We start from the raw sequence: 14,006 nt of genomic DNA on the forward strand, positions 1-14,006 counted from the left end.
ATTTGCACAGTTTCACCTTTAATATGACACATTTATTTTCATAGTATTTCATTACAGTCTCCATGGACAATGACTTAGCAGAGAGGAATTCTCAGGGATTTTTGTTGTTGTTGTTGTTGTTGTTGTTTTGTTTTGAGATGGAGTCTCACACTGTCACCCTGGCTGGAGTACAATGGCAAGATCTCGGCTCACTGCAACCTCCACCTCCAGGGTTCAAGCGATCCTCCTGCCTCAGCCTCCCGAGTACCTGGGATTACAGGCGCCCACCACCAGGCCTGGCTAATTTTTTGTATTTTTAGTAGAGACGGGGTTTCACTATGTTGGCCAGGCTGGTCTCGAACTCCGGACCTCGTGATCCACCCGCCTCAGCATCCCAAAGTGCTGGGATTACAGGCGTGAGCCATCATGCCCAGACTAGGCATTCTCAGTTTTAATGGTTGCTTAGCAATGTGCTGAACCGGCACTTTTCCTTTTTTTTTTTTTTTGAGATGGAGTCTCGCTTTGTCTTCCAGGCTGGAGAGCAGTGGCGCAATCTTGGCTCACTGCAATCTCTGCCTCCTGGGTTCAAGTGATTCTCCTACCTCAGCCTCCAAGTAGCTGTGATTACAGGTGCATGCTGCCATGCCCAGCTAATGTTTGTATTTTTAGTAGAGACAGGTTTTCACCATGTTGCCAGGCTGGTCTTGAACTCCTGACCTCGACCAGCACATTTCAATGCAACTTTCTGGGATGCTATGAGGCTTCTCTATCTGTGTCGTCCAGTCCGGTAGCTCCCAGCCACACAGAGCAATAGCACTTGAAATGTGACTAGCATAACTGAGGAACTGAATTTTAGAAGTATTATCTTTAAATAATTTGCATTTAAATATAATTATCACATGAGACTAGTCGCTACCATATGGCACAGTGAAGTGCTAGACACTGCCCACTTAGGACTTGTGCTAGACCAGTGCTGTCCAACGGAAATATAATGTGAACAACATATGTAATTTAGTTTTTTCTAGTAGTCACCTTAAAATAAGGAAAAAGAAAGAGGGTGAAATTAATTTCAATAATATATGTTATGACTGACTATTCAAAATATTATTTCAACCTATAATTAATTAAAGAATTAATGAGATATTTTACAGTCCTTTTTTCATGCTAAGTCTTCAGCATTCGGTGTGCCTTTTATAATTATAACACATCTCAATTTAGACTGGCTATATTTTAAGTGCTCAACAGCCACATGTAGCTAGTGGCTAACATATTGGACAACATCACACAGATATTAGCCACCCTGAGGCTAACATTTCCATCTATAACATGAGCATGCTTATAGCAACAAGAATCAAAAACACTCTTGTCTTTTAACTCGGGGTGCTAAACAATGTTAAACATAAACACCAAACTTGCTATATTTATTTTTACTAAAGTATACATAGCTATGCAAAATATTTGGTGTTTCCTTTTAAAAGATGTTTCTTGTTCTTTTGCTTTGAATTAAATCCACTAATTTCACCATGTCAATATTTACTGCTAATTATACAAGAACATCTACAACTTAAAGAAATGCAATGTGTGTATCATAGAATTCTTAAGCTCAGTGCCTACTAATTTCCATATCAATAATTTCCATTAGTGTAATGGGACACAATAGAAGCTGCTCCTGGAATAGAAATGGGTAATGAAGAAAGCAATTATAGAGAATCATTTGGCAGCAAAGTAGATAACCAATAAGCCAATGACCTGATCAATGGGTATTAGATACATTAAATGCAAAAGATGATCCTGAAGTGTCCATTAGCAGAAATTCTACAAATAAATTACCTAAAACTAATCAATACAGCCTGCTCACAATGTAACCTATAATAGTGGATTCAGAAGCAATTTCAAAAATGTGCGCTGCTCACACATGAATGTCTTTTCTACTTCTACTTTTACATTGCAAACCATACCTTTCCCAACCTCCATCTTAAGTCCCCTCTTTAAGACTTTTTCTATAATAGTTTGTTGTTTCATTTTTACCATGCAGTAAGAAGAAATGGATAAAGAGAGTCATGTGGGTTTTCTGTCTCTCCAGGACACACCTTGATGAAACATGACTAATATTTGCTGATGGCTTTGAAGACAAAACTATGATGTTACAGCCTTTGCTTTTAAAGGTAGAAAGAGAAGAAACTTGTGAGAAAGTTAGCATGGGGGTATGTAATGGGAAGCACCAGTTGTAAAGATCAGATGGTTGCCTATTAAACTTGGACAGGAAATTTGTTTTGTCATGATTGTCCAGAATGTCAGCTTGACTCCTCACTCCAAAAAGGGAAACAAAAGACAATTCTTGTGTCCTTGTGTGCCGCCAGATTGATCAGAATCGTTCCTTCCACTTTACAACAGTTCATGTAGTTTGATTTTGTATGCCCTGTAAGTGTTTACACATTACAAAGTTAGTCGACTGGGAGAGGACAGGATAATGATCTTACTATTATATATTATTTAACTGGCATTAATCTTTCATTTGACTCTTTGGCAAGAGCAAGAATTTTCTTTGCTCATGAAAGCCATCAGGAGTGTGCTACATATGCGCTATACTCACTTGTGAAAGGCTGGCCCTGCTGCCAATTAGCTTGATGCCAGGATAGACACAGGAAACCCAGAAGCCTCTTTATGCCTATTCTCTTTTCACCCTTCACAGTATGGCTGGAAAGGAATCAAAGACCTAACATCTCCTGAAGTCCTACTATGTACCAGGCACCACACTAGGCACAGGAAGATAACATCAAATTTTGTTGGTATTTGTTTCCACAAAGGCATTGTTAGTGATCAAAAAAGGGCATTATTTTGAGCATAGAGAGGAGAAAAAAAATCCCCTGCCCTTTCCAGTAGCAAAATCCTGGAATCTCAAGATTCTAGAAGAAAATGTCAGCAGCGCCCTTTGATATTTTTTGTTCCTAAGGAAGGAAAATAATCTAGTGGTGGTGAGGCAGGTGGTTGTTTGCTCCTTTCTAGGTAACGGTAGTTCTATCACTAGGTCTCAGGATTAAGCTTCTTAAGATGAGGCTAGTAAAAGCCAGAAACATTAGACTTTCACAGCAACAAATAATATTTGGTCTCAAGAGCTAGAAGTTCTAGAAAAGGGAAAGAGCCCTTTAGTTGCACACATAAAAGTAAGTAACATATCCATCATTTTTAAGAAAAATTATGCAATTAATATTAATATAAAAGTTAATGTGAAAATAGAATATTTTAAAAACTAAAACCATGACTCATACAAACAGAAAATGAACACATGTCAAATATTTTATTTAACTCATTAATTAATGAGGAAAACAGTAAGACGTTATAACAGGTTCAAAGGAAATCAAAGAGTAGATACACATATGGGCAATGAAGAGTGCCGACAGCTGAGTGTGGTGACTCACGCCTGTAATCCCAACACTTCAGGAGGCCCAGGGAGGAGGATTGCTTGAGCCCAGGAGTTTGAGAACAGCCTGGGCAACCCAGTCAGACCCCATCTCTACCAAAAATGTAAAAATCAGTTGGGCTTGGTGGTTGGTGCCCATAATTCCTAGATGAGGCTGAGCAGGGAGGATCTCATGAGCCCAGGAGCTCAAAGTTGCAGTGAGCAATTGCAACTATGATCACACCACTGCACTGAGGCCTGGGCAATAGAGTGAGACCTTGTTTCAAAGAAAACCAAAAACACCACCAAAACAAACCAACCAACAAACAAGAAAGCTGACAAATTTGTTTAAGAGATGCAAAAACTGGCTTGAGGGGAAATAGTAGGGACAATTTTCAAAATTCATTGCATGTTGTAGTAACCAGAATTCTAAGATTCCTACCCCTCAGTGTGCATGCCCTGCATAACTTCTTTTTTTTTTTTTTAGACTGCAGAATTTCTTTTTCTTTCTTTCTTTTTTCTTTTTTTTTTTTTTTTTTTTTTTTTTTTTTTTTTTGAGACAGAGTCTCGCTCTGTTGCCTAGGTTGGAGTGCAGTGGTGTGATCTTGTCTCACTGCAACCTCTGCCTCCATTGTTCAAGCAATTATCCTGTCTCAGCCTCATGAGTAGCTGGGACTACAGGTGTGCACCATCATGCCCAGCTAATTTCTGTGTTTTTAGTAGAGAAGGGGTTTCACCATGTTGGCCAAGCTGATCTTGAACTCCTGACCTCAAGTGATCCACTTGCCTCGGCCTCCCAAAGTGCTGGGATTACAGGTGTGAGCCACCATGGCTGACCCCCTGCAGAATTTATTCTTCTTGAGTGTGGGCAGGACTGCGAGTATGATGGATTTCATTCTCATGATTAGGTTACATTGGTCGACAGAGGTGAAGGGAATTTGCAGGTGTAATTAAATGTTTGAGACAAATTAATCAAAAAGGAGATTATCCTGAGTGGATATGACCTAAATCAAGCAAACCCTTAAATGAAGAGATTTAAAGTAGGAAAGATTCTGCTGACCTTTGAGAGGCAAACTGCCAAGTTGTGAAGGCCACATGGTAGGGAATAGCAGGTGGTCTCTAGAAGCTGAGAACAGCCCATGCTGACAGCCAGTAAAAAATCAGGGGGCCAGGCTCGGTGGCTCACGCCTGTAATCCCAGCACTTTGGGAGGCTGAGGCGTGTGAATCACGAAGTCAGGAGATCGAGACCATCCTGGCTCACATGGTGAAAACCCGTCTCTACTAAAAATACAAAAAATTAGCCAGGCATTGTAGCACGTGCCTGTGGTCCCAGCTACACGGGAGGCTGAGGCAGGAAAATTGCTTGAACCCAGGAGGCAGAGGTTGCAGTGAGCCGAGACCGTGCCACTGTACTCCAGCCCGAGCAACAGAGGAGACTCCGTCTTGGAAAAAAAAAAAAAATTAGGGACCTCAGTCTTAAACCACAAGATGAATTCTGCCAACGAAATGCACTTAGGAGAGAAACCCAAGCCCAGGACCACATCATGATTTCAACCTGCTGATATCCTGGGCAGAAAACCCAGTTAACCTGTGCCTGGACTCCTGACCCACAGAAAATATAAGATAACACATTTATGTTATATCAAGTTGCTTAGTTTGTGGTAGTTTTTTTTAAAACAGCAACAGAAGACTCATACAAATGTCCACGGAAAATAATCACTTGCATTGCATTCAGTTAGCTGCAACTTACAAAGCTGTAAAATTGTTCAAGGCAGTGAAGAAAGTGCAGCAATCCCACAGAATCAAACACCCTGGAAGGTTGCCCAAGACAGCACGTAGATTTTCATTGAATGTACTCAGTAATGCATTTGGTCCATTTCAAAGTCCTTCCATACAGTGAAAAATGTTTCATTTAGTTAAGTGCTTATTTCACAGACAGTATTGCTTTGTTTTCTTTTTATTTAAATAAACTTTTTTCCCCTGAATGGATTTTAGACTACACTTTGCTTTTTAAACATTGAGGGGTTGGTGGGGGTTGGCTAGCTTTCAGAAGTTGCAGAGTGGAGACCCTGTCTTTAGAAACAACCAGGAGGTCTGAGCCTCACCGCACACCAGTCATTGCTGGGAAAATGGACCTGGGCAAAATGGGACCGAGAGGTTGGTATTTTATGTGCAGTGAATGCTAAGGCTGATTGTATCCATTCATCTGTTTATTCACTCAACAAACAAATCCAGTACCTACATGGGGGAGAATTATTTAGTAAAAATAATGATAGCTAACACATACAAGCTCTTACTATGCATTAGTCATTGTTCTAAGCACTTTATTCATAGTAACCTATAGAATGTTCACAATAACCCAGTGAGGTACGTACTATTATTATCCCCGTGTTATAGATGATGAAACAAGCAGAAAAAGGTTAAGTGCCTTTCCCAAAGCCCCACAGCTGGTGAGTGCCAGAGCTGGGATTCACACTCATACCGTCTGGGTCCTAGCTCTCATCCCCCACATGGTATCATCTTTGTAGCTAGGATCTCTTGAGCCTGGACACCAGCCACATCTGCTGGTGTTTCTGAAGTATGCCTTACTTTACAATTTACTTCTGTTTCCCCAAAGCTTCAGTTTTGTCCGTAGTAATAGTCCATCTTCAGCCAGACGACAGGAAATTAAAAAATTTTTACATTTTCCTGTAGCCACAGTGTGTGGGCATGCAGATTGTACACAAAGTAAGACTAAGAGTTATTTTACTATCCTTGCAAATCTGTCACCCATTTAAAAATGCGTCTTTGCTCAACTCTGAGCCTTATTTCTGCTTTCCTTTTGAAGAAGTGTATTTTCTCCTCCGCGTGTTGTGTCTTACAAACTATACTGCTCATCTCCCTACTAGGATTCAACCCCAGGCATAAGCTCTGTGGTGGCGAATACCCTGCAGCTGCCTGCAAACAATAAGTAATACAAAGGATGACTGAGGGTTTCAAGTTTCCTGTTTACAGCCTCCATCCAATGGAGATCTCTCCGGGAGAAATGTAAGGCTGGCAACAGATTAATAAGGGTTCAGTTATTTTACAAGGGAGAACAATGGTTCCTCTGACCACTTTTGATTCATTCCATCCCTGGTTTCCATGGAGCATCATCATAAGAGGATCTATGTGTGTGTCAATAGAGTGGCAGGAGAGAAGCAGCCCAGGGCACACAAGGAAGGAAGCATCTGCCTGGTGAGTCTCCGTCGGAAAGAGAACATCACCAGCTCTTGGGATCCAGTTCCTGTGCGGATGGGCTGCTCTGCCAGGGGAAAGATGATGTGTAGAGTGGATGACACAGTTCCCACTCTGCAGTCTCATTCTTCCCTCCTCAGGAGAGCTCTCCCCTCAATTCTGTTCCCTTTTCAGGCTTATTCCTGTCTCCATCCTTCCCCTTTTATTGGGGCTAGTTGGAAACGCAATGTAGCGAATCAAATGTACCTCCTGAGCTGCCCCTCAGGAGAAAACAGTTAAAGAAGAATTTTCTTGGATTGGCCCTGGAAGTCAGGGATACTATGCCAGACACCTGTTCCTTTTTGGCTGTCCAGAATCTAATCCCCCTTCTGACAATTCCACCATCCCTTCTTCTTTCTACCGGGATGACTCACCCTGCCTCAGGAGTAGGGCATGTGATTTACGTTTAAGCCCATCAAGGTATTGCATTTCCTTGGACTCCAATGATTGGTTCATTGATAATTATGTGACTTAATTAGCGCCAATTAGAGACACCGTGAGACTTTTGCAGGGAATTCTGGGAAGGAGACTCTCACTAGATCCTTGCTTGACTTGAGAGGTATGAGGTTGGAGCAGTTGTAGCCATTTCCATCTATTGAGGGAACACAGGTTTGAGAACTCAGTCAAGTCAGGACGAGAACCAGAGAGATGTTGGATCTTGAGGACAGTGCTTGAGCCTTCGAATCAATCAATGTCTAAAGTAAGTCCTGATTTCAGACAGTCAGTACATGATTCAATAAGATTTCTTTGAGCACTATCTTAGGTTGGATTTTCTGTTTCTCACAACAAAAAGTTGTCCATTTCCCACTAGGGAAAGTTGAGGGGAAGCTCCAAGAACAAGAGCGGCCAGGAGAGGGGTAGTTCACTGCTGTCAGCCAGGAAACCGATTCTCAACTGAGGCTGTTGTCCCTTTACGTTTATCATGAAAAGGTAGAATTTACAACATATGCTTTTAGAGTCATTAGCTTTTCCATTTCTGTCTATCGAAAACCTGACATCTTTATGGGCGGTGGGGGGAATCTGTCTAGGTTTTTATTCACATGATGTTAGTCTCCCTTAGAGTGAACACAGACATGGGTTGATTCCTCAACAAAGTCATCCATATCTGTTTTTGGTCACCGTGCCTTTTAAATGTTTGTTATCGCAATTACACCATCTTTTTAGCTAATGGAGGGTCAATGAAGACATTTGGCCAGAGAACCCTGCAACACCTAAATCCTGCCTTTGGCTGACTAGCTCCATTTCTCAGCAATGCCTTCATAGGAGCCGTAAGTAGCACTTTATTTTTAGAGCTTTGGTGAAAAACCGGAATGCAAACTTGAGCAAGAGTGGACCTCTTGCTTCTTGCCTGTCGTGGTTCGAGCCCAATTCTCAGGTATTACCTGTTCGACTCTCTAGTTCCCTGTCCTCTGCCTCTGGCTGATGTGTATTGACTCAGGTTTTTTGTGGTTTGGTTTTGATTCTTGGTTTTTAACTATATCAGAGAAGAAAGGGAAAGCATCTTCTCACCTTTGCCTAAAATATCTGCCGAATGGTGGCTGCCCAAGTCCTTTCAAACTGAGTGAAGAAATCTGAACCTGCTTCCAGGTGGGAGGAGGAACGTGTTTCCAAGGAGAGAAAAAGTGAAGGGGTGGGGAGAAGCGAAGAGAATGAACTAGAGCTACCCTGCTATTCTGGCTACAAGGATAAAGAGAGAAAAAGACAGGCTATACCTATGTTATGTGTGCAGTATATAACCTTGTATCTGTTTTAAGTTCCACCTCTAGAAAATAAGGGCCACTAAATATTGCAGAATCTAACCAATCGGATCAATACTCTCAGAGCAGAACAAGGCACGAATTAAAAGGAGAAGCAAGAGAATGTTTGAAAGCTGGTTTTTAACAGTCAGCATTAGAGTATTAATAAGGATAATGCCAACTGTAACAGCAAACCATCTCCAAAATTTCAGCAGCCTACCCCAGTAAAAGTTTATTTCCTGTTCGTTTAACAATCCAAAGTGGGCATTTCTTCCAGGCAGGCTGCTTTCCTCCACTCAGTGATTTAAGAACCAATGTTTCTTCAATCTTAAGGCTCCACCTTACACCAGTGCTTTTCCATTTTAACCCAATTTTGTGATTACCTGAGGAGCTTTATGCTAATACACGAGCCCCATCCCCAAGATATTCTGATTTTATTGGTTTTAGTTGCAGCTTGGGCATTAAGTTTAAAACACCTCCAGGGGTGTCTAGTCAGCGTTCCACAAGGGTGTTGCCCTAGGGCAGTGGTTCGCAATGTGTGGTGCCCAGATTGGTATATCCACAACATCTGGGAACTTGTAAGGCTTGCAAATCATCAAGTCCCTGATCTACTGAAGAAAAACCTGGTGATAGAGCCCAGCAATATCTGCCTTTCAACAGTCTTCCAGTTGATTCTGAGGCATATTCAAGTTTTTTTTGTTTTTGAGATAGGATCTTGCTCTGTCACCCAGGCTGAAGTGCAGTGGTGCAATCATGGCTCACTGCAGCCCCAGCCTCCCAGACTCAAGTGATCCTCTTGCCTCAGCCTCCTGAGTAGCTGGGACCACAGGTGCACACCACCATGCCTGGCTAATTTTTCTTTCTTTTTTTCTTTTTTTTTTTTTTTCTTTTGTAGAGATCAGGGTCTCAATATGTTGCCGAGACTGGTCTCAAATTCCTGGCCTCCCAGAGTGCTGAGATTACAGGCATGAGCTACCACATCTAGTTGCAAAGTTCTCTGCAACCAGGTGGAAGAGAAAAGAGGAAGCATGAAGGAATATATATCTCTTTCTTAACTACCTTGGACTAGAAATGACCACACGGGCCCAGCTACATTAAGAGGACTATGAAATGTGGCCCTGACTGGGCAGCCTGTTTCTGTAATAATCATACACTCTTGAGTTGCCTGCCCTGACTCAATTTCACACTAAATCAGGATTGAAAGAAAAGGAAAAACAATTCTAAATTCTAGGTATAACATAGATGGTCAGGGCTCTCAGGCCCTAGGAGTTCAAGACGAAACAAAAACCGATAAAAAGACATACAAGTTACTTGTGTTGATATAGGATAAATGAGGTTCATTCAGACAGAGACATTAACACATAAAAATTGCACAAATTTATAACCAATATGCCATGCCTTATAATGCTCATTTTTCATAAAAAGTGATATAACCCCTGGAGTCCTCATTCTGGTTAACTCTTCTAGATTTGAAGTTTGTCTTCAAAGAAATTTGTCTACTTGAGATCCCCTGCTATGCGATGATGGAGAGTACACAGACCCTAAAATTGGGCAGTTTGAGGCCGGGCGCTGTGGCTTATGCCTGTAATTCCAGCACTTTGGGAGGCCAAGGTGGGTGGATCACGAGGTCAAAAGATCGAGACCATCCTGGCCAACGTAGTAAAACCCCATCTCTACTGAAAATACAAAAATAAGCTGGATGTGGTGGTGTGTGCCTGTAGTCCCAGCTGCTCAGGAGGCTGAGGCAGGGGAATTGCTTGAACCCAGGAGGCGGAGGTTGCAGTGAGCCGAGATTGCGCCACTGCACTCTAGAGTGATGACAGAACGAGACTCCATCTCAAAAAGAAAAAGAAAAAAAAAATTGGGCAGTTTGATTCATGTTCATGTTCTGGCCTTGCCATTTCTTTCCTGTGTGACTTAGGGTGAGATACGTACCCTCTCTGAGCCTCATTTTGCTCTTCTGTGAAAGAGATAAAAGTCCTGGCTTACAGAATTATTGGGACAACCACATGTAATAAAATGGGCGAAGTGTTTAAAAATGTCTATGTTTCTAATTCCCCCTTTCTATTCCTACACTCAGGGTAGGAATAAATCCATAGAACACATGCAGATGGATAAGCCGGGTTCTGGTCTCCATTCCAGGAGAATACCATTTGGGTGAATTTTGGCTACAGTGTACGGACATAAAGAATTTGGGTTATTCTTATACCCAACAGACCACATGCAGGAAATGCATTCAAGATGCTTTGATCTCATCTGATGGGTGTGGCTAAGTACAACCCATTCTTAATAAAGCTATTTATAGTGAGAAGCAATTTGGGTCAGGCCTGCCTTTCCAGTCTGCCTCATTGGCAAAGCGGTAGGCCCCTGACTTCTGTCTGTTATGTGTTCCTTGTGGTTTCTGTCTGCTCTGACTTTGGTGGTGTGTTGCATTTAGACAAGATGCCAAGGAGATAATATGGTCCAGAGAGCTAAGGAACAGCCTGAATGCCTGGGGACTTTGTACTGTTTGTGACAGTTCAGAAAGTGACTCAATTTGCCAGTGGTTCAGAGCAATGAGAACCCATGAACACTTCATCCATTTGAGGGTAGAGACCACTCTGGCCACTTGAAAACTTAGACTAAACTATACACCAGCCCCTTGAAAGCTAAAGGCTAATTCCGGCTTTATGATTCTTGATGAGGGTCAAGTTGCCAGGGAGGATCTGGTAAGGGGATGAGACCAGGCGATTACTGACACTTACCAATTTTGTGCATTGAAATAAAATGAATTAGTTCTCAGTTATTTTAGATTCTGGGTTTCAGAGTCAGCTCAGAACAATAATAAAACTATGATAACAGTAAAAAACAGTAATTAAAAAACACTTATGGGCTGGGCGTGGTGGCTCACACTTATAATCCCAGCATTTTGGGAGGCTGAGGCAGGTGTATCACTTGAGGTCAGGAGATCGAGACCAGCCTGGCCAACATGATGAAACCCCACGTCTAGTAAAAATACAAACGTTAGTTGGGCGTGGTGGCGTGTGCCTGTAGTCTAGGTTACTTGGGAGGCTGAGGCATGAAAATCGCTTGAATCCAGGAGATGGAGGCTTCAGTGACCCAAGATGGTGCCACTGCACTCCAGCCTGTGGACAGGGGGAGACTCCATTTGAAAAAAAAAGGAAGAAAGAAAAGTACTTTTATACACTTATGAAAGTGCTTTCTATAGTGTAAGAAAGCGGATCCTTTCCATTTCCTGGGAACACCATACTTGGTTAGAGATAATTTGGTGGCACGAAATTCAAACCCACAACAAAGTAACAGTTGCATGTGTTATAGTCAGATTATACTAATCTACCTTTCTAAATCATATAATCCTGTATCTAAGCAGTGTTTTTCTCCCTAGTCTTGACTGGAGCTAAGGGTTGGCAGTCAATTCTTGCTGCCAAGTTTGCGACATGGCTGGGATTGTGTGAGTTCTGCAGAATCCACATGAAAGATAATTCCCATTCCCCGTCCTGCAACCTGCCCTTAAATTTACAAGGACATGACTTTGGGAGGCTGAGGTGGGCAGATCACGAGGTCAGGAGTTCGAGACCAGCCTGACCAACATGGTGAAACCCCATCTCTACTAAAAATATGAAAGTTAGCTGGGAGTGATGGCGTGGGCCTATAATTCCAGCTACTCAGGAGGCTGAGGCAGGATAATCACTTGAACCCAGGAGGCAGAGGTTGCAGTGAGCCGAGATCACGCCACTGCACCCCTGCATTCCAGCCTGGGTGACAGAGTGAGAATCTGTCTCAAAAAGAAAAAAAACAAAAAACAAACAAACAAAAAATGACATATTCCTAGCATGGAGTCTCTGGATATTGTGATAAAATTGTCACATGTCATTAACACAGTTCAATTCTGCAACTTAAGTGATTGGACAATCTGATTCCATTGCAAACTTTTTTTTGGCAACTGCATCAGCATCTTCCCAAAATATATTAGAGTTGCCATTGACAGATGGCTTGAGATGGGTCCAGGGAGGCTGTTGACAGATATCTTAAGATGTATCTTATTACATTGACATTGACATATCTGAAGAATGTCTCGCGGGAAATGTCTTCACAGGCCTGTAGGTTGACAGAACAAGATGGAAGCCCTTCAAGAAAATTGCCAATAAAGAAAGACTGAAAATGGGCATAGCTTTCCCGAGGTAATTCGGCAATATGGATTGAGTCTTAGAAATTCATACCTTTTGACCGTGTATTTGTCTTTTCAAGCTTTAGCTGAAAGCGCTGCTCAGGCATGTGTGCAAAGATTTATGTATAGAGACTTTCACTGCAGCACTAAACATATAATGGTGAACTGGAAATCACCTAAAGTCCTACAGGGTGGGGCAGTTTAAATACACTAGTTATATTTGTATCTGTGCTCACTATTATTTCAAAAATCAGAATAAAGAGTTCTAAACTTAGGGTGGTCTCAGTTTTGTAAAAGGAAAGAAAGACCGAAAGGAAACATTTTCTAAATGTTAATAGTGGCAATCTCTGGGTGATAATATCACCAGTACTTTTTCATCATTTCACTTTTTGTATTTCCAGTGAACTTCATGTGAGGGTGTTACTTTCATATCAGAAAAATACATGCTATTTTAAATTTATGTAAACAAGGATTTTTTTTTTTTTTTTTTAATGGAGTTTTGCTCTTGTTGCCCAGGCTGGAGTGCAATGGTGCGATCTCAGTTCACCACAACCTCCACCTCACGGATTCAAGTGATTCTCCTGCCTCAGCTTTCCCGAGTAGCTGGGATTACAGGCATGTGCCACTACGCCTGACTAATTTTGTATTTTTAGTAGAGACGGGGTTTCTCCATGTTGGTCAGGCTGGTCTCAAACTCCTGACCACAAGTGATCCACCTGTCTCAGCCTCCCAAAATGCTGGGATTGCAGGCGTGAGCCACCACACCCAGCCTTAATTGTTATATTTTAGGCTTTACCTAGGTAAACAAAAATTTTTTATACAGTCAGAGAGCACCTATTGTTCTGTGTTCTATTCTTTACCATCTAAGTAAAAATAACATACACAAAAAATCTCATGAACCTGGAAAATTGTACATAAATACATTATTATATATGAAATATTAATTGTTTGAAATTTGAAAATCAGCATATGTAGGTAACTCTCCTAATCTGCTCTCCACAACAATTTAACTTCTACTCTTTCTACAGCAGAAACACTACTGTACCCTTAAAATCAGGCATCTAGAACTAACTGCCTGAATTCAACTAATTTAGCCAATGTTTAAAATATACAAAATATTCTTTAAGAACATGGAATTTAAACTGAACCCAATCCACTGGAGAGAAAGAATAATGAGTTTAAAAGAACCCAGTGGGTGAAAAATCTATTAAGTGTTTAGGAAGCAGCAGCAACAGTAGTGAAAGTATTTCTGAGATAGATGCAAAAATGAAATTGAAGACGTACAACGTAAGAGGCTGTGGCTAAGGCGTGGCTCGATGTCCATAATGACAATGACCTCAAGGGAAATTTAGAAGAGTAAACAATGCAGAACCTGCAGTTGTATTTTAACAAGGCCTGCCTCATACAATTCAAGTCAAAATACCACTTTCATCAGAGAATTATTTTTGTTTTTCCATGAAATAGTAC

The 14,006-nt window shown here is 41.5% G+C and overlaps 1 protein-coding gene across 1 annotated transcript in view; it reads right to left on the reverse strand.

Moving 5' to 3' along the window:
* The window catches only part of LOC105528736 (low-density lipoprotein receptor class A domain-containing protein 3-like), a gene marked incomplete at its 3' end in the record, with an annotated part of 165,841 nt that extends 163,682 nt beyond the window's left edge, over window positions 1-2,159 (reverse strand). The window contains exon 1 of the mRNA XM_011965611.1: window positions 2,008-2,159. Within this exon, the coding sequence (XP_011821001.1) occupies window positions 2,008-2,041 (34 nt within the window). The remainder of the gene's footprint in view (window positions 1-2,007) is intronic.
* Between the last annotated feature and the right edge of the window lie 11,847 nt (window positions 2,160-14,006).

The sequence above is a fragment of the Mandrillus leucophaeus genome, unplaced genomic scaffold (genome assembly GCF_000951045.1).
Source record: "Mandrillus leucophaeus isolate KB7577 unplaced genomic scaffold, Mleu.le_1.0 Scaffold73, whole genome shotgun sequence".
In the NCBI taxonomy this organism is placed as follows: domain Eukaryota; kingdom Metazoa; phylum Chordata; class Mammalia; order Primates; family Cercopithecidae; genus Mandrillus; species Mandrillus leucophaeus.